We start from the raw sequence: 26252 nt of genomic DNA, 5'->3' as shown, positions 1-26252 counted from the left end.
AAAATATACATGACCCAACGATTGCCACACTGCAAATGTGTGGTGGACAAGAAAGCGATGCCAATGGTAGGTTTGAATAAATATGCTGAATTTTTTTTTTGGCTAATTTTCATTTTAGGCCGGATCCGTAGTATTGTCGTCAACTTGTACGGCTTAACAAAATGTCCGTCAAAGGTTCAAGCCCCGTATGGACTGCGGCTCTTATAAGGACGACTGACTATCTTGCTATAGGTTATCAAATAATCATGGATAGCCAAGTATAGGTAAGACTTGACCAACAATCGGTACGTTAAAAAGAATAATAAGAAGAAGGAAAAGACATCACCTACATCTACATCAAATAAGAGGCAAAATAGTCCTCATAAAGGTTTGGTACTAAACAGTAAACCATCTTTATTGATATTGCTCATACAAGAAGCTCTGTTGTTTGTCGCCCGCTTACGTTTGTGGATCTTCCACCTTGCCGGCAAACAGCCAGTTGCCCTTGCCTTCGTCGTAGATCAGGAAGAGGAACGGCCGGTTGGCAATGAACTTGACCGGTTGGTTGAGAATGGTAAACACCAGCGTGCCCTCGGTCGCCGCCGACGCTTCCGTCCCCTGCTCGTCGACCAGAATGCAGCTCTTCTGCAGTATCGTGCTAACCTTCAGCGGGGTGGTGCGACCTCGCGAAATCAGCGGCAACTCTGCCTGATCGGTGAAGACCCGCGAGACGCCCAGCTGCTGCAGACATTCGCGCAACGAGCTCGAATAAGTCATCGAAAAGCGGGGCAGCTCGATTTCGACCTCCTCCTCAGACATGTCGGCCAGCGTTTCGTGGACCGCATCGGCCGTAAGCCGGGACAGTAGCTGCCCCAGCGAAACCTGCTCATCCGGCAGCACCACGATCATCGACAGCTGGTTGGAGTCGTACGGTAGGCGCAGAAACTGGGCGCCCAACTGCTCGGCATGTTTGTAGTAGAAGATCCGCTCGCGCTGCTTCATGAACGGAACGGACCGCGGTCCACCGTACCGGCCCGCCGTGTGCATTCTGCCGGTGAAGAACGGCCGCTCGACCGTCGCATTGGTCGGGAAGGGGATGGACCAGGAACCCTTGAAGTAGATCGTATTGATCAGCATCATCAGTGCGTCCTGCAGCAGGTCCGGTTTGATGATGCTCTGAATCTTGCCGCGCGTGTTTTGCGCGATCCACGCGTTGATTTCGGCCGCCGCCGACTGCGTGTCCTGAAAGTCCACACTCTGCGTCGTGGCATTGTAGCGAGCCGCAATGATGCTGTGATACTTCTGGAGGAGCGTGACCGTGGTGTCGTAGAAGATGCGATCGGTAATGAGCAGGTTTTGTTGCTGCTGTTGCTTGTACTGCAGCAGATCGTCTTGCAGCTTGGGAACGGCCTGCGAATTACCGCCGCTGAGTGCTTGCTGGAGTTCACGCTCCGTCTCGGATCGGCTCGCCGAACCTTCGTACAGTAGCGCCAGCAGGGCCTTAACGGAGAGCGGTGAAATCACCGCATTGCCCGGCGCTTTGTGAAGTACCTCCTGGAAGGGAGGAAACAGAACAAAGTGTGATTAATGCGATACCACCGCCACTGCACCCTGGCACAGTCGTGAGTACCTTTATTACGCTCCAATCGAAATCATCATTCCACGGCCCTGCGAATGGTTCGTAGTCGACGGTGAAGCGATTTTGTAAAAACCTCCTTGGAGTTGCCGCGATCGTCACTGCGTGTGTGGGGGAAGAGAGATATTTGTGAAAGAACAGTTATATTAGAGACTGTCACCTCCTCCCCACCCCAGTGCGCGTGTGTGTGTGTGTGTGTGTGTGTGTGTGTGTGTGTGTGTGTGTGTGTGTGTGTGTGTGTGTGTGTGTGGAGGAAGTATCAGCTGATAGAGGTAAACATACGCGCAAACACACAGCACAACACCGCTGCCCATCGTCGACCGTGGAAGATGCCCATTTCGTCCAGCTCGAACGATCTGCCAACGTTTACTGATAGGCGGTCCGCGGCACGGGGTGTCTATGTTGGATCCACGCAAACCAGCGGACCGACCAGTGGGTGAGTTCATCCCTGTGAGTGCCCTGGGCGGAATGAATGTTTGTTTCGTAAGAATATTCCACGTAGTAGTGAACAAAAGATTACGGTACCCTTTTCGGCTGGGACCGTAGCGCGATGCGACGATGCATACAATCATTGAGCCCGTCTCAACAACTGGTGAATTGATAAGTGTTTGGGACGATGTACGGAAATGTTTGTCTTATTTCTTGAACTGATTCGATGCAACTGAATGCTATTGAAGGAGTTGTTGATTGTTATTGTATTACAATTCTTAATAATAAAATAGCACAATAAAGAGTCTCTAAGCGCCATTGTGCACCATCTTAAAAGCAATTGATGCTGATGGCATTGGCACGATGGGACGAGGGTGGGGATTTTTATATTCTACAATCATTGTCCTCATTCCGCATCTGATTGCATTCTGCGAAGTCGTTGCACATCGGTCGGTAAATGGTCGGGAAAACCCTGGCCCGGTCCCACCAATTGGTGAATGCTTTTTGCGCTGATTAGATTGTAGCTTGTTTATTTTCTTACAAAAAAAAATCTTACCCACTAAAGGAACTATAACTAAAGGCATACTATGTTACACAACTTCCAAAGCTTTAACGTTAACGGGTTACGCCGCTACCGGCGGCCTTGAAGGGTGGCTGGCGGGCGATGATTTGTTTACGGCTACTTGTTGGCTATTTCTCTCTTCAGTCGTGTCAGCGTGTCGTCGCGTCGTCGCTCGGCAATGGGAGTTGGATGCTAGTGTGTTGTCTCAAGATTAAAAGCTAAAATGCCGACTTACGGTCGCGGCACGTGGCATAGCGTTTTCGTTGAGCGTTTTTGTCATAAAAATGTCTTCAGATGTTGGCTTTGTTTGCAGCGGCGGTATGTTAGGGCGTGCTGCGCGAAGGATCCGTTACCTTTCCCACGAACAGGATCGCATTCGTTTCCTCGTCGAGTATGTAGAACAGGAACGGTCGGTTGGCCTCGAACACGATCGGCTCGCCGTCGTAACCGAATTTGTTGACTAGCTGAATTTCTGTGGAAGTAAAATGGTGAAGACAAACAGGAAGAATTTGTGAGTGGAATGTCAAAGGGGATTTTTTTTCATGTTTCAAAACTCTCTAGGATGACTGGGGAAAAGTAAGAAGCGGGATGATGATAAGAAACACTAAATCCATACAGCAAAAACCAAAAAAAAAAAGGGGAAGAACGATTCGACAGCTGCCTAGCCGACGACATTCGACAGGGTCAAGATGTTATCAACTAGTTCCCTAGCAGATGTTCACCCCCCTCCCTCCCCCGTCTGAACTCAAGTAAACGAAAAAACAAAGTATTTGTAATGCCCCTCGAGCACAACGATGACGTACCAGTCGCTGCAAAGGCAAGCGTCCCCTTTTCGTTGATCTCGATACCCGCTTTTTGCAGCATCTTCGATACCTGCACTTCATTCTTGATGGTGCTCTGTTTGGCGTCATCAGCAGACGCAAGCAGGGGAAGTGCTGCATTCTTAGTGAAAACGTCGCGTATTCCCAGCTGAAAGTAGAACGTGGTAAAAATGGAATAGTGAGAACCGGCAACTACCTTATGATCCCGTATGATACGAGATTGGTACAACTGTGACTTACGCGCTGGATGGCCTCGTTGAGCAGTGTGCCGTAGTTGAAGCGAAACTTTGGTATCAGCACCGTTACCTCTTCCCGTACGAACTGCTCCGCTATCGAGTCGAGCATGGTGGGCGTGAGAGCGTCGGCAAGCGCCGCAAGTGAAACGTTCCGGTGCGGCAGCACCATATTCATGCTGAACTGGCGTCCCTTGTACGGTAGCCGGAGCACTTCCGCCCCGAGCTGCTCGTGAACGGTGTAGTCGTACAGATCCATCTGGCGCATAAACTCGGTTGTCACCGTGTCGCCGTCGGCGACGTGAAACGTCCGATTGTGCGTTTGGTCGTCGGGGAACGAGTTCTTCCAGGACGCTTTCAGGAACAGCACGTTCGCCAGTACTAGCTGTGCATCCTGTAGCGTGTCTGTGAGGCGAAAAGAAGGAATGGGTTGAAAAGAGCTCCGATGTTTATCAGCTAATAAACGAGACGTACGTCATTGCGGGGAAATTGCTGTCACCTCTTACCTTCCGTAACTAGCTCCGTGATGCGACCACGGGTTACCTTTTCGCACCAGGTGTTTATCCTCTCGGCGGTCGCCTTTGTGCCATTGAACGATACCCGCTCTACCGAGGTACGGTACATTTGCTCCAGCAGGTCAGTGTACGCTTGGGGCAGCTTGGCGCGCGCCTTGTCCAGGAACATTTTTGTGCCAATATCGAATTCATAGTCACCGTTTGTTTGCTGCAGAAGCGAAGCAAGAAATGTTAGAAACAAAAAATCGAAACAACTACATCGATCTTTAAAAAAAAGGGGGTAAAAACAACCTACCTGCGATGCATCTAGGAACTGTGTGTAGAAGGCACGCGTTTGGTTCAGGTCCGGATCGACCAGTGCAGCCTCGAGCTGCGATCGGGTGCCGGATCCCGGTTCGGCTGCCTCGTACAGTAGCGTTAGCAAAAGTTTGATGGAGAACGGCGAAAACACGACATTTGAGTCTTCGTGCCGGAACACTTCCTGGAATGGCAAATGGCAAGGAGAGCAAAAATGAGGAAAAAAGCTCTACTAAGCTCCGAAATCTAGTGCCAATCAACTGTGCACGGCGTGTGGTGGAGTGTACTTACACGAGCGAGATTCCAGTCAAAGTCACTCCTCGACACGAACGAGGGTTGGTGCCGGGGGTGATGCCGCCGGAAGGGTTGCACCGTACCGATGGAAATCAGTAGCATCAGGACTGCATCTGCAATGAACCGGAACGGGTGAAATGTAGCGCGCACATATCGATGCATCGAGCGTCCCCGGACGAAACCCCGCTTGAAGGCAATAAGGAACGCTGTGTGTGAGCCGCACGTGGCGGTGACGCACTAATGTAAGCATCTACTCCGTCTACTGCGAAGCGGTTGGGTGGTAGTGTGTTTGAGTTTAACAACTTTTTGTTGTTGTTGTTGTTGCTGGTGTTGCACGTTGTTGGATCGTTTGTTTACGTATTTCGATTCGCACAAGTGCAAACATCATGCCAGGTCGTATGCTGTTGGAAGCACTCCTCGTCGGTAGTTTGGGGATGTCGGGCATGGTAAATTCTTTGCATGACGAATGGTTCTGAGTATGCGTACCGGTAGTTATGAGGTGGAAAGTTTTCTACTCCAATGAGGACTTGTACAACTGGAATAAGAGCTCTTCTGGTATGAAATTCTTGGAACTCATAAGCATGACTACTTCAGGGAAAGTGCATGAATAGGTACCCTGAACCAATTAATGTGAGTTGAAGATATTTTACTGATTTGCTTATTTCGATTGTGTAATAAAGCTCTAGCAAGCCTTTGAAAACAAATTTGACAGATTAAGATAAGACAACAAGTGAGTCAATTTCACTAATTGTTTTAAAAGCTTCAATAGAAAGTTATTTCTTGAAACTCTATCTTTATAGGACATTAAAAAATTATGCAATTAAACTTTTTTTACACATACCAGCCGCAAACCACACTCTCAAAACAAAACAAAATCTCGGAAGACTTATTCGATTTCATCCCGTATGCTAATCTGGTCGTCGCGGCTTCTTGAACTATATGGAGATCGTTCCAAAGATTGGCTCCGACGGAAAGCGAACCAAACCAACCCAAGAACCGTCAAGAACATCATCATACCCTAACGCTTCAATCCGTGGGGTTTTTTTGCCCCTCCCCTATCGATTCGTGCCATTGACACCCAGAAAACCTGTTCGAAAACCTGTTAGCGGTCGCCGTTTAATTGACTGGCTTGAGAAAACATCTTCGCCAATCGGAATAAGCTTTCCGAAATTAAGGGTGCAAAAAAGAAAAGAACACACTGCTTATGGATTCCTTGATGTTTTGATCGGTATCGCTGAAGGCTGGTAGCAGGGATCTTCGGTCTGTACACCTGAGCTTATTAATATTCAATGTTTTGACTGGGAAGAGCTGTTTCGGGCTGGCTGCTTGTTTCGCCGGGATGGTTATCACCGTCGGTTAGGTGTCTTTAAGAGATTGATTTGCATCAACAGACAGAACATTAGCCGAGCAGGATGGGTTTAGTTTGCGATGCTTTCACTAGACGTGAAGCTACTACCGGCTTTGGAAAACGTTGCAAAGCGTGCAGCGCGCGTTCGATCAGAGTATCATCATCAGTCACGGCGACGACAAGGCGACGTCAGTGCATATGCGCGCACATGCTAATCGCCCTCTGTGTGGCTTGTGTGTGGTGGGATACGGCGGGACAACAACAACAAAAAAAGCGAGGGAACGGCTGGAAACGGCAAGAGATTGATTGTTTCGATCCGCGTACGCTGCGGTGCTCGATGTGACGCAAGTGCGCCCTGTTCGAGCTGAATCATCGTCGTCTTCGGTGTGTCGCAAAACGGCGGGCAATTATGAAGACAACCTTCACTGGCATGAAATTCCAAAGCGATGTAATCGGTACGATGGAAAAAAGGGTAGTGTGTCACCAGTAATTGATACGCACTGGCTCAGGCTTCCCCGGTTTGTTCTAATTAGCGGATATCGATCTACAAGGCACCGTTTGCTGTTCGATAATTCTGCTCAAGCCGCGTCTATACGGAGGGACTCTTTCTGCCTGTTATTGCACACGGAAACCTTGACCTGAAAACGTAATCCCGTAGTATGCTTTTTTTGTTACGTAGTGACACTTACAGCACCTGACGCTATTGGGCACTGCCGACCGCATCTCGCTTGGGAAGCTATCCGTCGCTAGCGGGATCTCCAAATCCGATCCCCCGACAGCTGTTTGGCCGGTATTAAGGTGAGCACGCTCTCTCGCACCGTTTGTGTTATTGACGGTCAGTTGCTTTTACACAGACGCCCTTACACGCACAGCACAGCCACCATTGGCGGTGTGTTGATGTGTGTGAACGTGCGTAAATTCCGCCACTCCGCGTCACGGGTATTAGATGATCGATGCAAACGACGCACACACAAACAAAATTCACTAGCTGGGCGCACGCCCAAAGCTGGAAACGAACGATCTAACGACTCCCGCGGAAGATGCGCTAAGGCCACGTTTGACCTTGATGGTGTGCCACCTTGATAGGTCTTGATGTGAAGAACGCAGCGACGCACACAAAACAAATCTAACAATACACACATACACACCAAACAACAAAAATAATAGCAGCAGCACCCCACAAACGCTGTATGCGACTGGGGACGGACGGTCGCGACGGCACGACTTGGCCGGGACGCGAGCAAACTTTTACTGAGAAAAAAGATCGCGCCGATGCTGCGGTGCGATCGAGCGCTGATTATGCGATCTCGTGTGTGCGTGAGAGTGCCCCGTTGCTGAGCGACTGAGTGGCGTCACTCATCGGAATAAGCGCAGCAGGTCGGGGCGAAATTCGTAAAAAAACTATTTCTAATATTTACGATGAGAGGGGGTGATTGGGAAGGTGGGTTTTAATGATAATTCTAATCATGTAAATTCCAACTGGTTTTGAATGGGATTTGGAATTCAAATATGAAGTGTTTTGGAAACATTTTTTTTGTAACTTACCAAGGAATTTTAACAAAAAAGACTTGTAGCAAAGAATACAACAACAAGAAGAAGCTATCAATCAAAATTGAGCGTTTTGTTTTCTGATGAGTGCCACCATGTTTCACGCGCCGTGCACGACCCCGAAGCTGCCGGCACCGTTCGGCAAAAAGGGGATTTCCCAACAAGCTGCTCAAATATTAGTACACCCGAGGGGGCACCCGGGCTTCTACTATAGCGAGGTTGCGTCCACTTCACGAAAACAATTTAGATCTCGCATACTGTCTATCCAAAATATGGGGTATGGCGTGTGCGTGTGCACGCCGATACACCGGCATGGTGGCAAGCTGGATGGTGGGAAAGCCCATCAGCTCGTTTGCCGAGCAGCCAGCCAACTCCTGCACAAATACCGGTGCGCAGTTTGCGGTTTACTCTGGCACTGGCCGTTTGTTTAGGTTTTGGGCCGGGGGAGATTCTACAAATCTGTAACCGTGACGCAGTATGTTTGTCAGGGTGAGCTTTCAACGGTTATGTGGAGAGGGGCTTTCATGGGTGGCACAACGAGTGTGAAATCACTTTTTTCCTCTGACGCACTCTCGGATGAGCGTTTAGTGGAGCCGGGCTGGAATGTGTAGTACCTTGGATTGCATTCTTCACAGCGAAAGGGGAAAGGCCTCAGCGTTGGACTAGTCTACTCGTCTGCTCATAGCCGTGTAATTCCTGCACCGTGCGCTGTGGATTTACTGCCCGGGTGGGAAAGTTTGCCAGCGTGGGGGACTACTTGTACCCGCACGTGGTCCTGGCGCTGGCGGTGTACAATTGTCAGTACGTGCTGAAGTAATCGTACTGTTCGGGGGTTTTTTGTTCGGTGTGAGAAAGAACGGGAGGTTCCAGTGCAAGACTTTCCTTGCCTGCGGATGAAAAGCGCCCGCTCTCGGAGTGAAAGATGAAGTTTCAAGGAGGGACGAAGCCCTGTACTGCCGCGCTCAGCAGGGGAAAGTTTCTTACTTGGTCGTTTGGACAGCTTCAAATTAACCTGTGGGCCGAGAAGCGGACGAATGTCGGCACAAATTTATTGACCGGAAAATCAGAAGCGATTGCAGCCAGAGAGCGAGATTGCCGGAGGATTTGTTGGAGCTTTCGTTGTACAGGGCGAAAAACTTTCTACCTAAGTTTTATTGATGGAAATCTAATCTTCGGTTATACGGATAAGGTACATTGGTGAGTTAAGAAGGTCAATCATAGCCTCAGGCAAAAAGTCTGACAGTTTATAAAAGAAATGAATCCATTTTATGTTTTATTAAAATGGAACATTTTCTTTGCAACATTCATAGCAAACATATGCTAACTCCACATTGCTTCAAAAGCATTGGTTTCCGTAAAAGTTTTGACCAGCGAGCAACAGCCAAACATCCGCTGTGGGGGAAAAAGTTAATTCAAGCCGTGCACAGCCCACTTACATCGCCGTTCCGCCGTCTTGCACACCACTCATTAGAGTGAGAGAGATCCTTCGGCTTTGGGGTGTCGGTGTAAACGTGCGAAAAGTCTTGAAGTGTGCTGCCACCGTTCAAGATCCTTGTAAGATACACAACCGCAAACGTGGAGAGCGCCTGGAGTAAGGGGCAAGATGGATTAGCCGACGAGCAGTATGTGAGAAAGCGTGTGTAGAAAGTAGTTTTCTTTCCCAACATCCATTTCGCAACTACTTGCTAACGTGGCAGGGAGACTCATTCCACCGTACATTCCCCACCTCTACCCCCAAACAGCGTAATGCGAATGGGCTAGTCACACACAATTATGGGAGAGCAAGTTTTACGGTTCTGTAAATACATCAGTCGAGAAGTTTGCCCAACTTTGCACTACCGGATCTCAGCTCGGGTCTCCGGGTGCCGGATGCCCTTTCTTGAGAGGGGCCGTTGTACAGCTGCACACAAGACAGTCGTCTTTTTCCTCTGGCGCTTGGGTTTCTTTTGGTTTCCTTTTTTGGGGGCTGTAGATTGGGTTGTAGAAAGAAGGAAAAATAAATCGGACTGCAAGAAACCAACCGATGTTGCTTTGAAAGTGCACAGTCGAGAAGATCTTGCCAAAAGGGTTTAACTTGGCCCAACTTTGGCATCAAGAAGCGCAACCCAATCGGAGTAGCATTGCATTTGGGAAAGCAAATAAAAGCAAGACAGGTGACAGGGTGAAGGAGTAGTACGGGGTGACCACGTTCAACCCCCCAAACCACCCTTTCGAATCAGGAATGTGTAATTGAGCCATTTTGTAGAGCAAACGATTGTTCGCCTCAAATTACACAGCATTCCGGGGTTTGGGGTTATGCCGGAAATGGAAAGCAGGCGGACGAACGAAAAATGGGCCATACTTCCTGATAAGGAATTAACTCTACGCCTGCAAAGGAATGCGAAGGTGGCACCGGAAAAGGGTCCAAGTACATGGTACCGGGCACGAAGTTTTATGTGCAATCGGTGAAAATGGATTGGAATTATACGTGCGGGAATTACTGCAAGCTGAGATTAAAACCCGGGGCAGGTCGGGAAGTCTTTGGAATCACCGCACTGAGCTCTGCGCTTGGTTCTAGTGTGCTGTCCTAGGTGAAGCTGTTTTGCGAGGGAGGTGTTTGCAGGTTGAAGTGAAATTATTGAAATTCTTTCGTGTTTCGAAAAGCCAACGTGGTCGCTCGGTGAAAGAAGTTCAGCAACACGTAGTAGAAGTCTTAGCCCCGCTGCTGCTGCTGCCAACTTTCGTAATGGTTGGCGGAACGATTTTCGGAAGGAGGAATTCTGAAAGCCACAACTGTGTTGAAGAATATTGGAGGTTGTACATGCTTTTTTAAAATATTATGCGTTGTGACTTTTTGCGTTTTTCACTGGCGAATGAAGTGCTTCTTTTTTGGTAAGATGGCTCTTTTTCTATTCCCATGTCGGCCCTGTAAATGGTATACGTTTGCCCTTTCACAGAAGCGCGCATTACGCCACCCACTTAAGACGTGTCTGGAATGTTGTGGCTTTTGTACCACAGCTTGTAGGGGTTTTTCTTATGGCGAAGCCTTTATTCTTTGTTTGGCTGTTGGAGAACATTGAATTGTTTCATCGTGTGAATTGGAAGCCTAGTCTAAGGGTGTATTATTGGTGTTTAAGGAATACGACTATTTTCACAGGCAATTGATTATTGTGTTTAATGTTCAGCGTATTTGTGGTTTAAATTTAAGTTTGTGGAAGGTGATATTCAAAGCAGTTCAACCACTATCTATTGGTGATTATTATTTATTTTTCTAACTCTAACCTCCTTCTGGGAATAATGTTATTTGCATCAGAAAACGACTCGCTTTTGACAGAAACATAAAAAATCCGCATTGAATTTAAATGTAATATACTTACGGTGTACATTGTGATTCACAATGAATCATGGTTTCTTCAATTGATAGTGAATGAAATGATTCGTATATTTACGAAAGGATTTCTTCCTTTATTCATGAGTTTGTTTGCCATGGCAATTGAATATGGAATCAACGGTCATACATCTCATTTAAGAATTCAACGTTAACGAATCGTTGCAATTTAACCTACTCTGCGTGATCTTCTTGATTGAGGGCGCTACGTGTGAGTCTGGGTATTTCCCAGTGGCTGCAAATCAAAGATCGCTTGTTAGTTTTGTTCAACTTGACGCATCTAAGACAATATTTATTTACTGAGGATCTAGAAGGTAAACAATCGCAGGCAAACTATGATGACTTAGAAAATAATACTTTCTATAGAAATCATCAACTATTAACAACAAATCCGTTCCAATCTTAGCCTTCCATACATCCGGTGGCACACAGCTCGACCGATTTCGAAGAATTTCACAAGCATAGCAAATGAAACGATATTTAATTAGAATAAATGTTCGATGCATGCGCTCTTGCTCTGTCGCTCGGTGTGGCGCTCCAAAGGCGTCAATTTGAGCCGCTCGTTTTCGTAACGTAAGCAAATGTGAGTCTGCTGAATAACGAGCAGACAAATATTATCATTGCGGATTAAGTAATTTCCATACGTCGGGTTTTTGGAAGTCAAATGCCACCCGCAGCCCGGACGATGGCGATGGCCTTTTAGGCGGAGCCATGCTTCTGGCTGGCTGTAGGCCCACGATTGCCCACGACGGTGTAGAATCACAGCAGCACCGTGTGCGTGTGTGCTTCTCCCCGAGAGCTTCATCATGTGTTTGTCAATGTTTTTTGTTTTTTTTTTCCAACACGTCTGTTCATGTTTGTCACGGTTTTCTTAAATTAGATGATTCCTAACAAATGAGATGGAGCAGGCTGAAACAGATTCCGCGTAGGACATCATCGAAACCCGGAGGTTCCGTTCTCGCCGGGACCATGCTGGTTCGATGGCCTCGGTTCTGGCCACTGAATAATGTATGCTCGTCACCGACAGACGATGTGTTGAAACGAATTGCCTAGTAAAGCTGTATGAATATTCGATACTGATGAAAATTCGTGCTGCGAGCTGACGACTTTTGCTGCGGCGGCTGCGAGCTGCCTACTCAACACACTCCGGCACGGGGCAGCGGATGGTGTCGGCTGTTGAAAAGGTGGATAGGGCAACTTACTTTCCCACAGAATTATCTCCACAATCAGCCGAATTTACGGGCCGGGGGAAAATAAAACACAATTTATAGGCAATAAATATAAATTCGATTACTTAACGCTTCACACCTCGCACGCGCGTGGTGAGGTCGGCTGCGGTTCGGCTCATGGATAGGTTTGGTTGATTGCACGTGAAATATTCGCTTGTGATGAAAACCACAAGCAGCAAAATGGTACGTGTGCTGGCAGGAGATGGTAATACTGAACCTACCGTTTCTTTCCGGATACATACACGCAATGGGGGAGATGTATAAATACGATCAACCGAAAAATCATTCTTCTCTCCAGACCCAAAAGGGCTCAGACTCGTGCGAAAGGGTAACCAGCCTGACGGAACGAACGTCGGAGTGTCACAGACCACCGTCACAAAAAAAAAAAACAAGTAAAATAAAACACAGCGAGCAGTGCGTGCCGGGTGAAGATTAGCGGTGTGGGCCCACTTAAGCATAGGACCCACGGGACGCATAATAGAGGACGCAAAGTAGCATTTCGTCGCAACATTTCGATCGATATTTTGCTTCACGTGTCGGGCACGAGCAAGCGAACGACAGAGAGGAGTGAATAGAAGGCTAAAAAAAAATGGTAACGTCGTCCTTGTGAGGACATCTATTTGGCTTGCCTTTAACTTTCGAGTGTTTAGGTTGCTTTTTATTTTTGGTGTGCGGGTTTGACGACGTTGTGTTGCTGCTGCTGCCGTACAGTTTCTTTCGAGGAAGATCGAAGCAGCGGAAATACGACAAAAAAAAACTGACATTCTAGACACAGTGTGTGTGTGTGTGTGCTACAGTCATCATCGGCAGGCTCGAGACGGTAATTTATCGTGGCTTTGGAATGGCTTCGCGGCTGAAACTTTTTTGCATGAACCGCTCGCTTGGAACGCTTTTCGTGAAACGTCATTTGCGAAACATGACGCTCGTTGGGCGCTGGATGATTGTCGGCGTCGGTCGGAGAATTCGTTATTTTTGATGTTTTGACCTATCGTGCATAGCTTCTGGATCCCGGTCGACCTTTGAGCCGACGGTGGTTCTGCGATGGTTACATATTGTTTATTATTATTTTCAGAACAAGCACTGATGGCGGTCGTTCGTTGCCAGCAGTTAGAAGTTTGCTTTTTGTCATTTTAAGGCACAGAGCTGGTCGGGAGTGCTTACAGAGCACTTCAATGGCGATAGTAAAGGGGACAATATTTATAGAAACCCTTTTAGAGTTGTTCACCGATGGCGTGATATTTGAAGAAGTATTGCAAATTGGTGCATTTTTGATATAATTTTAGTAGAAAGCTTACGTCAACTTTGCTCTCAATATTATTTTATTTATTGAGCAGACGTTTGAAGCACGATCTCGTATTATGTCTTTCGCATCTCAGTTAAACTATTTAGTTCAAATGCTCCTTAGCCGAGTATCGTCGGAACTATCGTAAGATCTTTAAGTTAACTAGAGTTGTGTTGAAATTAAGTACTTCAATGTTAAATGTTATAGAATTACAATAATATTAAATTATAGTGAAATAAAGAAAAAAACATAAAATATTTTACTAAGACTAACAGATTGAGCTAAACGTTGTGCCCACTGTTTTCCTCGTACGCTGCGTGCTGCCGTTTAAATTGATCACTTAAATAATTCCACGAACAATTGAATTACTTCAACGCTTTACTATCCTCTTCTACTTTGTTCGCTAAGTTTTCTTTTGTGATCCAAATATTTGGCCGAATTTTTCTTCTCCTTCTGGCGAAGCAATTACTGGAACCGTTCTTCACCAACACGACCAGCATAACAATTCCAGCAGCGCTCGTCTGGGCTTGATTAAAACAACCAAGTTTTCCATCACCTTCACTTTAAATATCCACTTGGACGGCTAATTGATCGTTGGCATGCCCGCGGAAAATAAATAAGAAAAACACACAGAAACAGAAAGAACAGAACACAAAAGGAACAGGGAAATAGGGATTCCCCCGTTCCACCGAGGGCGGGGGTGGAAAAGTCCAAAGCTTAAGCAAACAATTGCTTCCGTCGGCAAGTGTTTCAACTGTTTTCACCTGTTCCGCCCGACCCGATCCACAAATGACTAACTTTTGCTCTTTCTCGCTCTCTATTTACACTTGCGCCGAACTTTGGAGCCGAGCAAATACACGCCCGAAATGTAGACTGTAACTTAGTGTAGGGAAAGAAGGGCAAAAAGCACCCTGAAGTTAGGAGTGGAAATTTTCTTCACCTTTAAGACCTTTTTCGGTGGCCTTGCTGTGAATGCAGTGTGTCTGTTTGGCTGGTTTAGTCTTTTTTTCTTCTTATTTTACACGGGCCCGTAAATGGGGCTGCTAAATTTTCATGAATTGAAGCTTTAAGCAGGCAGCACGGGCTCCACCCCGTTCCCTTTTTTCCGGTACGGTTCGTTACCTCTTTTTATGTTTTACTTTTGTGCAGTGTTTTGCTGCAAATCGAATCACTCTGGTTGGAAACACAGGCTGGAAAGACGCGTGCCAGCGCTTCTTTTGGGGGGTCGAATTGAATCGATACAGCAAAAGCACTGACTGGCTGTAAAATGCACAGAGCGGTTTTATTTCTTACCGTGCCTAAAAGTGTGCCAAAAATTTATGGATGAGGATGGGATATTGGGTTTGAATTTTTTCCACCGACATGGCAGGTATTTTTATGCGACGTCTGCTGATGAAGGCAGCAAGGCCTGGGGCCTCGGCGCTGCAGTACTTGCCGTGGCTCGGCTACAGAATACAAATGAGGCTGAACTGACAACTTGAAGAGAGTGAGCGAGACCGCATGAGTGGATAAACTGAAACCGAACGTCGGAAAAATGTTCTTCCCCTTACTTCCATTGGAAAATCTCCATTTCATTCAATCAAGGTGTAAGGTAAATCTTACACACGCGACAGCAAAGACTGTACAATGTACACCGAAGTTTCGGTGAGTCTGCTTGCGCCTTTTCACCGCCCTCCTGTTGCTTTCCACGAAGGACACAACAATTTTTCACTAAGTGAAACTTTTGAATAATATAAAACCCTCCGCAACGGTGTTCGGTGACGGTGTCGTGGCGAAAGTTTCACGCTATTGATACCGGCGGATGGAAAATCACTTCACACATAATCGTACACAGCACGGGGCCCAGGGACACAGGGCAAATGTGGCGGGAAGGTTTCTGGGAGAGTGTGTTGGAGGAATCTTAACACCCAGCTTCTTGTTGGACAGAAAGTAAGCGAAAGAAAAAGTGAAAACACAGAAAGAATGGAACAAAGTAAAACCTTCCTTCAATTCACAACATCAATACAGGCTCCCTTTCGTACTGAATGCTTACTTGCTTACCCCCAGGCAAGAAACCGATCCAAGGGATTCTCCCCCGTACCCCGTGTAAAATGGCAAAACTTTTAGAACTCATTAAAAAAAATCTCGTTACTAAAGTTATTTCCCTCACCTTGTCGCCCGCGTGAGTAACAGACACTAGCGCTGGGTCGCCGGTCCCCTTCTTCGCCTGCCCCAAACAGGGGGATTGGCGAAATAAATGGGCTGAGAAAAGCTACCGTCAACGCGTTCGGTGGCCCATTTTTTGTACTTCCCATGGATCCACCTTGGCTTCCACCAACAGCTGTGCACTTCCCCCCGGCACACACACAAACAAGAAATAATCTGCATGAAATTGGTTAACGGAATAAAAATACATATTCAAAGCGAACGTTTCGGGTCGTCTTCTTACGACGACCGCCGCAGGCAAATGCCGGGCAACGCAAGCATAAGCTTAGGCAGTGGGGGTGGAATCCGGAGGATGTTGTCGTGTTTTTTGTACATTTTTACTCTTGTCCGTTATTTACGCTTTGCTCGTTCAGGGTTTGGCCCGCCAGGTAGGCAAGTTTTACATCCCCCACCCCGTCTCCACCCCGGCTGTACCATGATAAATCGAAAAACGGTGTATCGGTAATGGGCGTTTTGCATTTAATGGCCAGTAGGGCATGGCATAGCAGGGCAGAGCAGAGTGTAATGGAAAATTAGGGCCCAATTGCCTGCTGGGCAAAGACGGACGGTGGCCAGCCCGTAAGTACGCGTGCCTTATTTCTCATATCAACCCCTTTGTTTCTCGGTTTTTTATTTTAAATTTCGCAGAGCAGGCAGGCAGCATCATGTGGCTGTACAGTTGGTTCGGGATCCTGCTGGGTGGACTGCTAGACATTACGGCCTTTTCTATCAACACCGATAACCAGGTAAGTGGGGAAGGTGTTGTAATTGTCTCAAATTTGAAGTGCATTTTTTAAATGATTTTTTGTTCTTTAAATGCATAGCATTCATTTTTTTCCTTTTCTTTCATTGTAAGCATATTGTTTTTTGTTATCGCTTTCTAGCCCATAGCCTCTTAAAGTTCAATGAAATGAATAGAAATGTGATCATGCTACTTACAGTGTAATTTAATTAAAACTTTCACGCCGTAAATGTCAATATCCCGAAACGTGATCGGGCCATGAACGTAAAAGTAATGGTGCGCTTCTTTAAGTAAAAACAAGTGCCCCTTTAAAAAGAGCAAAAAGCCCCCTCGAAAAAAGAAGAAGCTCAATTTACACAAAGTCACATTAATTCCCGCCCTACACCTGCAAAGATGCTCACTTTCGGAGGAAGCAAACTTCGGCCCGCCGGTATCGATACTCGCAATAGCAATCGAACGAGAATGTATGGCGTGCCATTCCATAAAGTAGCGCCCCATTGACCACCGTAAATTGTGTCCCATTAAGGTTAGATGTTCGGTTACAAATCACACGCCGTTGCGAAACGCTCGCCAAGCCACGGAGGGAGAGAGATGTCTCTAACTAGTCGCTAAACTTTAATCCCATCGACAAGAAAGTATGAGTTTCACCGTTCTGCGAAAAGGTGAAATGTTAAAGTTTGTACAGGGCGATGTCGCTCATTTGTCTTGTGAGTGTATGCACAAGGTTGCTGTATTTGTTTTTTTTCTTTCTTTGGTTCATTTTCCACTGCATAACTATCCAAGCTTAATGGAGAGACACGGAGCAAACAAGCTGCCAGCTGTAATAAGAACGCCCAGCAAAGCTGCCTCACCGTACGGAAATTGGCGTAAATATGTCACTTTGCTGCCGGCCATAGTTTCCGCTCATGTGCCAAGGGACACTTGCATTGTGGTGTCCGGTGGCTTAGCCATTTTGCTGGAGGGAGGGAGAAAAGGTTATCACCGGAGAGAAGTGAAAGTTATTGAGATGGTCAGGAAGTAAATTTAAAATTTTACGATGCCCGGAACCGAACCAAAGGCTTCCGGAGATTGCTTCGCAACCGCCCGTGTGCAGCTTCTTTTCGGGAAAAACTTTTGCCACACTTTGCCAACTGGAGTGTGGTTTTAACAGACGCACACACCAAAAAAAATGTGAAGGAGACTTTGTCGATGACATTTATTTCCTGGCTTGGCCTGGCTGTGGCGTTGTTGGGAAAGGTGAAGGGAGCGGGTTTAAAAAAAAGGAAAATTCTCTCGTTCGTCGGCTTCAACGATGCCGTTTGCCCGCTGGCCGGAGAGATTGACTCACCCCGTTGGTGCTGGTGTGGTCATGAAGGTTAGAATGCTTCTGTGTGCAATATAGATTATTGAATATTTACCACTTTAAGGGCAGGATTATGGAGCGCCGCAGGTGTGTGTGTGTTATGGGTTTTGTGCCTTGAACCGTACGGCTCGTTAGCACTGATTGGATTACATAGGTTCCGATGGTCAAATAAGAGCATTGAAATGACAATCTACTGTTTTAAGGGCATGGGGATCAATGGGAATGGCATAGTTATGTTAGCTCGAAGCAAATGAAACATACAGAGGACATACGTAACTTTAGTGTAATTCATTATTAAAGGCATTTAATTGTGCTTTTCTTTAAGTTATTCTCATTTTCGTGCTTGTTAAAACCCTGCATTTTAAGTGTATTTCTTGTGAAATCGAGAAAATATCATTGATTGCTTCCATTGATCTCTTACAGATTTACGATCCACAAATAGGAGAAAACTATGGTAAGTATTGCAGGACATGCAAATGGAACTCCTGGAATTGGAACGATTGGAATATAATTTATCAAACTAAAAGCCCTCGCAAGTTGGACTTAATTTATATCAAGCAATATTCATAACCCCATCAAACCATCGGAACGTTCGCAGCAAATTCCAAGAAATGCACACTGCTACAATACACCGCCAGCTACAGTTGGTACCGCTTTTATTAGCAGCACAGCAAACCAATAACTCAAGATGAATCATCGTTATTGAAATGAACGTATTTCTGAGTGCTCGCCTAGTGCGATAGTAGTGTAGGGAGCAAATTGTTGTTACGGTTTCTTGGTATCGGTTCAGCGAAAACATTTGCCACATTGGGTCGGTGTGAGCCGGCAAGAGCTCGGATAGCGCTGGCTTCATTTCCGTTACCCGTTGGCAATCGCATCGCACAGTGGCAGCAGTGTATTGATTTTTCCTCTCGATCTTTTTTTTGCAGATAGTTGCACGGTAGGGAACGGGACGTACTACCACGGGGAAACGTTCAAGCTCGATTGTCGAACACAGTGCGTTTGTCAGGTAAGTTAGACACCGGCGGGGCAAAGGAATCGGAAAAAATAATAACATATAGTGACAAGCCGTTTGCTGAGGATAATTGTTGGTATGGGGAAAAGAATTATGTATTAATTCAACTTATTCTAGTATAAATAGTAACTTTATCCCTTGAAGACTTTTTTCAGTAAATTTGCTGTTCTTAAAATTGAATTAAAATAAAGAAAAGGAAATAATTTCAATCATTTTAAATGGAATAGGCGAATCATGATATTTTTAGAGGCTAAATAAATAAAAAGACTTTTTGCAACACAATTTGTGTTAGTATTGCCTCAAGTACAGGTTTAACAGTCTCACAACTGTTTGGTTTAATGTGCCTTTATTTTGTGCTTAGCTGTTTAATCACGTTGTATAGTAACTGAATGAAGAAAAGCAAAGCTGTTTTTTCAGACTTTCACCTTATGGCCTGCTGAAATATGAGCAGCTAGATTAGATGTTTCCAGAAGGTTGCTTCCACCATTCCATGGCCTTCGGTAATTAACTCTTCGCCTTGTTCCAACGTGATAATTACATTTAACAGCACTCGGTACTCTAAAAAAACGGTTCCTTTTTAACACTGTTTCCAAAGATCGACTCCCGTTCAGGTATCATTTACTTTCCTTGTCAACATACACAGCAAAAAAAAAAAGCGGGATGTATAGGAGAAAAAGGTATATTTACTTTGGTGCCATCGTACCGAATTTCCTCTCTATGCTAGGGTTGTGATAACCGTCTCCCTCTTTCAGGTAGCAAGGTTTTGTGAAATTTTGTCGTCATCCCAACCGCCTCCCCTTGACCTCTTTGGCCAGAACCGGTCAATCTGATCCGGTGGTATCGTTTCGGTAATTTTGCTCCAAATTCAATCATGGTCGTCCCAGCGGAGCGTAACGCACGGAAGGGTCCGCACGGTATTCGAATGGTGGAGGAAAATTCGGTTTTACAGCCGTGAACTGTTTGTTGTCTAATCAAACAAAGTTACGGCCCCGGCCCCAGGAAGTGGGAGAAAGGTTTCGGCAGTGACCAACCCGCGCGGCCCATGTAAATACGACGGAAACGAGGTTACTGCGATCGAGAACCGCGCGAAACCGAAATCGAGGCCATGGTTTGCATAGCGGAAAACGCAAAGGATATCGATTCTAAAAGAGATTTGTTTTTTTTCTTGCTTCTTGTTTATATTAAGGTGTGGAAAACCAATTACCCGACAGTCAATATTTGATCTGACTTGTCGTGTTCTATTTTTTTCTTTGGGGTGGAATGCACTACGTTTTTTGAGTGCTTTGTTATAGGATCGTCCAGATAGATCTACAATAGTTTATAATCAAATACATAAAAGCGTCTTGAAAAGACATTAAAAATATGACACGTATTGTAGTTTGTAATTGTGCATAATTTAATGTTCTATTTAATACAATTTTTCACAGAACGGTCGCCATGCTTGTTCGACGCTGTGTCCACATGAAAATCTGCCACCACCCGTTGACACGTCCATTTGCATCGCTCCCAAGCTGGTGGAACTGCCCGATCATTGCTGCAGAGTGTGGCTCTGCGAGCAGCCAGCAACTGATGGTAAGAATTAACATTTTAAAAGATAAAAGCTTTGTTTAACTATTATTAACATTAAAAAAAGCAAACAGAACATTGTTACAAAATTAGAACAGTAAGAACAAAAATGCTTCAAAACAGTTTTCATATCTCACGCTGAGATTCTTACGTGCTCTGCTCTGGTTACATTCACGATGGAAATTGGCCAATCTAAATGGCAACTTTTCCAACGGTTTCCTCCATTCAGAAACCAAAACTTAACCACATACAGCCTGATAGTCATATCTCTACAAAGAGTAGACCGTTCTCCGGTCTACCGTAACCAGGGCCGGAGTGATTTACCGATCGTTCTGACACACATTCCTATTTGTGTGTGTGTGTGCCGAGATTTGGCTGTGTGTTCCGTGGGCCATCTTCTGCTTCCTATTCCATTGAATCTTTCGAAATTTCGGCAAAAAAGGATGTCGCTTGCTTCCCGCAAAATGTTTCCGTTATCCGTTGCCCGTTGCCCGAACGAGGTTCGTGTCCTGCCCAACGGACGATCATTAATTTGGGTTGTTTTCCGTATTGTGTCGTTTCTTTTTTTTCCTGTCCCTTCTTTTATCTCGAGTGAGAGGTTCTTTTTGTGTGAGATGTATCTTCAACGGCAGGGAGGATACTGTGTGTGTGGTGCTTAATTTGGTTTTACATTTTTGTGGGTTTGCTTTATGCGGTTTGGCGCAGTGAACGGTTGCGAACGGATGCAGCACACACTCAGCTCTGTTCACGGTGCGGTTTTCCGTTATCTGCGTGCCACGTAACGGTAACGGGACTGATGCATTGGTTCACGTCCCCCCCTCCCCGGAAAACCACAGATCCCGGTTGAACAGAGCCCTGGCAGCGAAAACACGTGTCAAAAAAGGCACACAACAAAAAACCAAAGCACACACGTTGGCAAATACACATCTCTGTTGCGATTGTTTCGTTGCATGGTACACCCGATGGCAGTGAATGCGACCTGTTACAACTCGTCCACCACGCTGTGGTCACCGTGCTCGCAGAGCTGCGGTATCGGGACGTCGACCAGGAACATCACCACAACGCCCGGCTGCCAGAAGCTCAGCACGATACGGCTGTGCGAGAACCATCGGTGCAACCGCCCGGGCAATAATTACTACATCGCCGGTGAGTACGCGACCGAGGGTCTGCCGGGCCGGGGTAACGCTGATCGCGCGGAAGATGGACCGACGGACAGGGATGGTGACCGTTCCGGTGTCACCAGCCGCAAACAGCGACCGTACTACGATGGCAGCAGTGGTGGCTACAGCGCTCCCAACAGCGTTTCTTTGCTCAGCGAAAACGAACATCGAAGACGGGTAAGTGGCGGGTGGTAATCCGCGTTTGGAGCATCTTCTAAATCTGGCGAGCAGCACTGGTGTGAGTGGCTGTGTGGCCAGTGTAGAAGATAATCTTCCATCGGCTCATTAAGCTTGAATTCCGCTCGCGGCGTTTGGCGGTGAAAATTTTAGCACAGTTCCGCCACGGTGCGCGCGGGCAAGGATGAATAATTATCTAATGACTTTCGATCCTGCTCTTCCTCCTTCTCTCTCTCTCTCTCTCTCTCTCGCGTGCTCTCATTCATGGCAAACTACAATCCGGCAGAAGGGTCACGAGTGCCGAAGCATTCAGCGGACGGCTTCCTCCCGGTTGCGGCTCGGTCCGTGCGTTTCGCGGAAGCTTTACCGACCAAAATCCTGCAGCCTGTGTCAGGATTCCAGCATGTGCTGTGTGCCTTCAATAACCACTACTATTAAGGTAAGCAGTGAGGGTGAAATAGGAATTAGTGGGTGGTTCGTAATCGATAGGGGAGGAGCGGATATCATTATTCGTAAATATGTGTGTTTGTATAACAATCTGTTGGCATCGTCATTAGGCACAATGTGGAAGCTGTGGCGATGCGTCTCTGGAGCGTTGTTTAATTGATAGAAAATAGTTTTTAAATAGGAGCGATTTGTTGGGTTTCACTGTAAGGATGCTGAAGACAAAAATTGAACTTTACTCAGGCAGATTTTTATTGCGTATGATAAGCAACTAAGAGTCTAATTTATTATGCTTCTTATAGTAACATGAAAGTTTATGCTTTAAACTTCTTTTATTTAAAGATAATATTGAAAGAATTAGACGTGCAATTTGAAAAAGCCTTTTATCGATTACAAAACCTAAAACAAGCCATAAATAAGAGTACCATTTGGTCGAATAAAAACATAAAATTGTAGAATAGCTACTTATAAATCTGAACTGAACTTAGCCTAACATGGTTTATGTGTCAATGTCTTACACTAGATTTAACGTCCATCTCAAAACCCATTTCAAAGTGCCCAGCTTTTCACATCATTGTGGTTTTGCCGGATTTACATGCAATCGGAGACTTTACGAGGGATCTGATTAGTGCACAATATCCTCCGCTCAAAGTACCGCCCTAATGCTCATTTGATGTTTCTTTTACTAATCGGCAGGTTGAATTACTGTGCCCTTTGAACTCGGGCGATCCGTTCGACTTCATCGAGCACGGGTACGACCTGTGGGACAGTGCGTCGATCGATCCGCTCGACCAGGAGATGCTGCAGTCGCGCCAGATCCACATCGAGAACAAGTACGTCGACGTCCAGTGGGTGCTGAAGTGCGAATGCGGTCCAAAGGTGAGTACGGTGGCACGCTCTCTCCTTCTAACGGTCATGAAAATTTTATTCTACTCGACACGGCCAAACCACGGCCAAACCAGTGCAACAATCAACCAGGAAATGAACCTGCAAAGGTATTCTGGTTGACCGAGCAGGACACAGCCTCGCTATGGCTTTGATCTACCGGAGGGGCAGTGGTCATACCACTGCGACTCACTGCCGGATAGGTTGGGTTACTACAAACAAGAAAGAAAAAAGACGACAAATTACACCATCACGTGTGGCAAGCCAACGCTCTCGACCGAGGCCCTCCACCAGACGGTTGGACAGTTTGTGCGGCAAAAGACCGGCATACCACAATGTATTAAAATAAATTGGTTCATTTCCGGGACAAAGTGCTGCTGGAGTGTGTCCGGCCATCGTCCACCGCTGATGACCATTCTGGGTCATGCAAAGTACGGGCGAATAAATTACTACAGCCTCTGTATCACCCAGGCTTCGAGGCAGGATTGCTGGGACGACTTCTTTGTCGCTATGTTTCCCACTGTCTCTATCTCTCTCTTTCTTTGTTTGGCTATGTGTTTGCGAGGGGCTTTTTCCCTCCACTCTGTTCGGTTCTATCCAGACTCGCTTTGTGGTTTCGGCCACGCTTTCGGCCGGTGAGAGACATCTTGATTGCTTCGTGGTGGTATCTCTCCACTTTGCGATAAGTCCCCAAGCCCTCGAGCCAACGTGGGTTACACAGCCAGCCAGCATGGATGGCGGTGGACGAGCCCCGGCCCGAGACCGAAACGTTGGAGGGCAAAAGTTCAAAGGGATAACCCTTATGTCGAGTGCGGATAAGCAGCAACGAAGACGAGGCATCGAGTGCGCCACTTAGCAGTAGCGGAGCCACTGCCGTAAGCGGAGAAAATTGAGCACAGACACAGATGAAATGGATCATTAAGGCTCTTCCCCCTCCCGGAACGGGGCTTTTGTGTGTGTGTGTGTGTTGTGTTGTACACGCGCTGGATAAGCATGTTGTTTGTTGGTTTTTGCAGCCGACTACCAGCAGCACGTTTCAGGTGCTGGAAAAATGCCCCCAGAACTCCACAACATCATCATAATCATCAAAACAGGTAGAGGTGGGATGAAGTTCCACTGTTCGATATCGGTGCTGGGCGAGTTTCACAATTCTAAAGCCTCCAGCTGTAGGTAGTTTTGTAAGCGATTGGTTTCGGGTACACCCGTACTGCTGCCCGATTGAACCGTAGAACATATTTACCTTTTTGTGGAGCAACCAGTGTACCGAGCGATAACCGCAAAACCCACAAACCCCGTGCTCCTCTAACCAGCATCCAGGAGTGGTAGTACTTCCTGTGGCGGGCGGCAAAGACACGCTGCTGCCGGTGCTGCTGCTCCATTTGCGCAATCAAAACAATTTCCATAACACTTTCCAATCACCCGCATGCCCACGTATCGAATTGTGGCCGCAGGCACGAGCGCCTTCCCTCAACCGAGCAGCACGACGGTCCCGAGAGTTGGGTAATAAGGATGTCATTAAGAGCGGTTCGGAGGTTCGATGCAAGCAAGATAAATAAAATCGAACGATAACGGTTATGGTGTGCTCCTGAAATCGGAAACCCACTACCAGATGTGCAAACGTGCTGTTAAGGAGCGAGTGTGTGTGTGTGCGTATCTTGCCTGTAGCGTGGAAGTGGAAGCGAACGAGCGTGTGTGTGTGTGTGCGCAAGAAAATTGGTTTACGAAAAACGTTTGCCTACCTTCGGGCGAAACACACACCGGTGATAAACGTCTTGTGCCGGTGCTTACAAATGGGTAACTTCGCACGCCATGGAGTATAAGGGTGTGTATAGCGCACCTTCTTCTCCACCGTGGGATGGATTGTGGGAGGGTTTTCTTGTCATTTTCTCGCTACTTTCAACTCCTACTTCCCTTGCAGGCTTGCACGTTGAAAGCATGTGCAAACCGGGCACACCGAAAAATGTGTTGAATGAGAGCTATATGTCACGGGGACTTCATCGGGCCGATGCCAGCATTACGTGTAACCCGCAACGGAGAAACAAAAACGGCACGCCATGCCACGCCAGCTGAGCTTTTCGTTGGAGTAGGGTAGGGGCAAGTGTGGTACAATAGCTGGAGAAAATGTCACAACGATTACAGGCGGGTCGCTTTGTTATCAATCATCGTGAGTGACAAGCGGGAATCTCTCCGCTAGTAGTAGCAGCAGCAGCAGCAGCAGCAGAAGGCTAGCAGATTTGAAGCTAGATGATGTAATCGCACATTCGGTGTAAGTTTTCAGCACATTTGTGTGGAGCGCTCGATATGCTTATTTTCGGTGTGCGGGGCGCGAAGTTCAGAAAGGGAAAAAGCACCAGCCCACCATGTCCATGTAGATAGGGGGGAAAGTTTATGGAATTCTCGTGTAAATAATATCTGTTTTGACTAATGATAGTACCGTGGCAGGATTGCAAGGTGTGGGTTTTGTTGGAACTTCAGCCGAGTGACAAACTACCGCTCGGCCCGGTCCGGGTATTAGCACGTCTGAAAGATAGTGATACGGGACGGGCTTGTTAACGGACCGTGGTTTACCGTGGTTCGGGGATTTCATGCTGCGATTTTACAACCTGACTGTGGATGGTCGGTGTATGTGTCTATGTTTTGCATAGTTTTGCTGAGTGAGGGACATCCATCAGGAGAACAATAAGGCCCACATTAATTCATAGCCCACAATCGTTTACAAGACTATTCGGGAAATAGTAAAATGGTATGATGGTATACAGGTGGTGACGATTTAATCATGAAGCTGTTGAATATTTATGACAATGGGTCATACATTGAATGTTGCTTAAGTGTTTCAGGAATGGTGTGCATAATGTGGTGAGTCTTAAATTCCAATACGACTAGAAAATTTGGCAAGATTACAGGATTAAACAATGCAATTTCCAGATGCTCTTTAAACTCAAAGAGAACATCAAGTTAAACTGATTTTGAGTTATGACCGAGTGAGGAAATGATCTTTGATTCATACCGGTCCTATAGCAGATATTGAGCCCATACCGGTAGGGGAACTGATCCTCCACGATCTATAATGATCTTGGAACGAAGCCTGAAACCATATTGGCCCTAGAATTGATACCTGACTCATATCTGTTCTGGAATTCATCCCATACCCAATCCAATCGTGGAACTAATTCTGTTCACCGATCCTGGAACTGAAC

General features: G+C 46.5%; 2 protein-coding genes across 5 annotated transcripts in view; one reads left to right on the top strand and one right to left on the bottom strand.

Moving 5' to 3' along the window:
• The window catches only part of LOC3290267 (uncharacterized), a 75491-nt gene that overhangs the window by 44656 nt on the left and 4583 nt on the right, over positions 1-26252 (top strand). For 2 of the 4 annotated variants that reach the window (XM_061646731.1, XM_061646732.1), the window contains exons 3-9: positions 16373-16470; positions 18232-18262; positions 18738-18817; positions 20251-20395; positions 21359-21726; positions 22013-22165; positions 22867-23049. In XM_061646731.1, the coding sequence (XP_061502715.1) occupies positions 16390-16470; positions 18232-18262; positions 18738-18817; positions 20251-20395; positions 21359-21726; positions 22013-22165; positions 22867-23049 (1041 nt within the window). In that variant the 5' untranslated portion in view covers positions 16373-16389. Of the gene's footprint in view, positions 1-1580; positions 1602-16372; positions 16471-18231; positions 18263-18737; positions 18818-20250; positions 20396-21358; positions 21727-22012; positions 22166-22866; positions 23050-26252 lie in introns of those variants that run through there. The other 2 variants (XM_061646733.1, XM_061646730.1) reach the window with 2 other exon arrangements.
• LOC1270171 (uncharacterized) lies at positions 369-7374 on the bottom strand. Its single transcript, XM_308847.3, has 10 exons — positions 6804-7374; positions 4764-4879; positions 4471-4656; positions 4167-4383; positions 3668-4065; positions 3410-3575; positions 2933-3078; positions 1898-2012; positions 1610-1716; positions 369-1533 (listed from the first exon to the last, which is right to left on the bottom strand). Exons 1-10 carry the CDS (start codon positions 6835-6837, stop codon positions 439-441), a joined length of 2580 nt encoding a protein of 859 aa, XP_308847.5. The 5' UTR covers positions 6838-7374; the 3' UTR covers positions 369-438.

Source organism: Anopheles gambiae, chromosome 2 (genome assembly GCF_943734735.2).
Source record: "Anopheles gambiae chromosome 2, idAnoGambNW_F1_1, whole genome shotgun sequence".
Lineage (NCBI taxonomy): Eukaryota > Metazoa > Arthropoda > Insecta > Diptera > Culicidae > Anopheles > Anopheles gambiae.
Note: the sequence above shows the minus strand (reverse complement) of the source record. Positions and strands in the feature narration are given on the sequence as shown.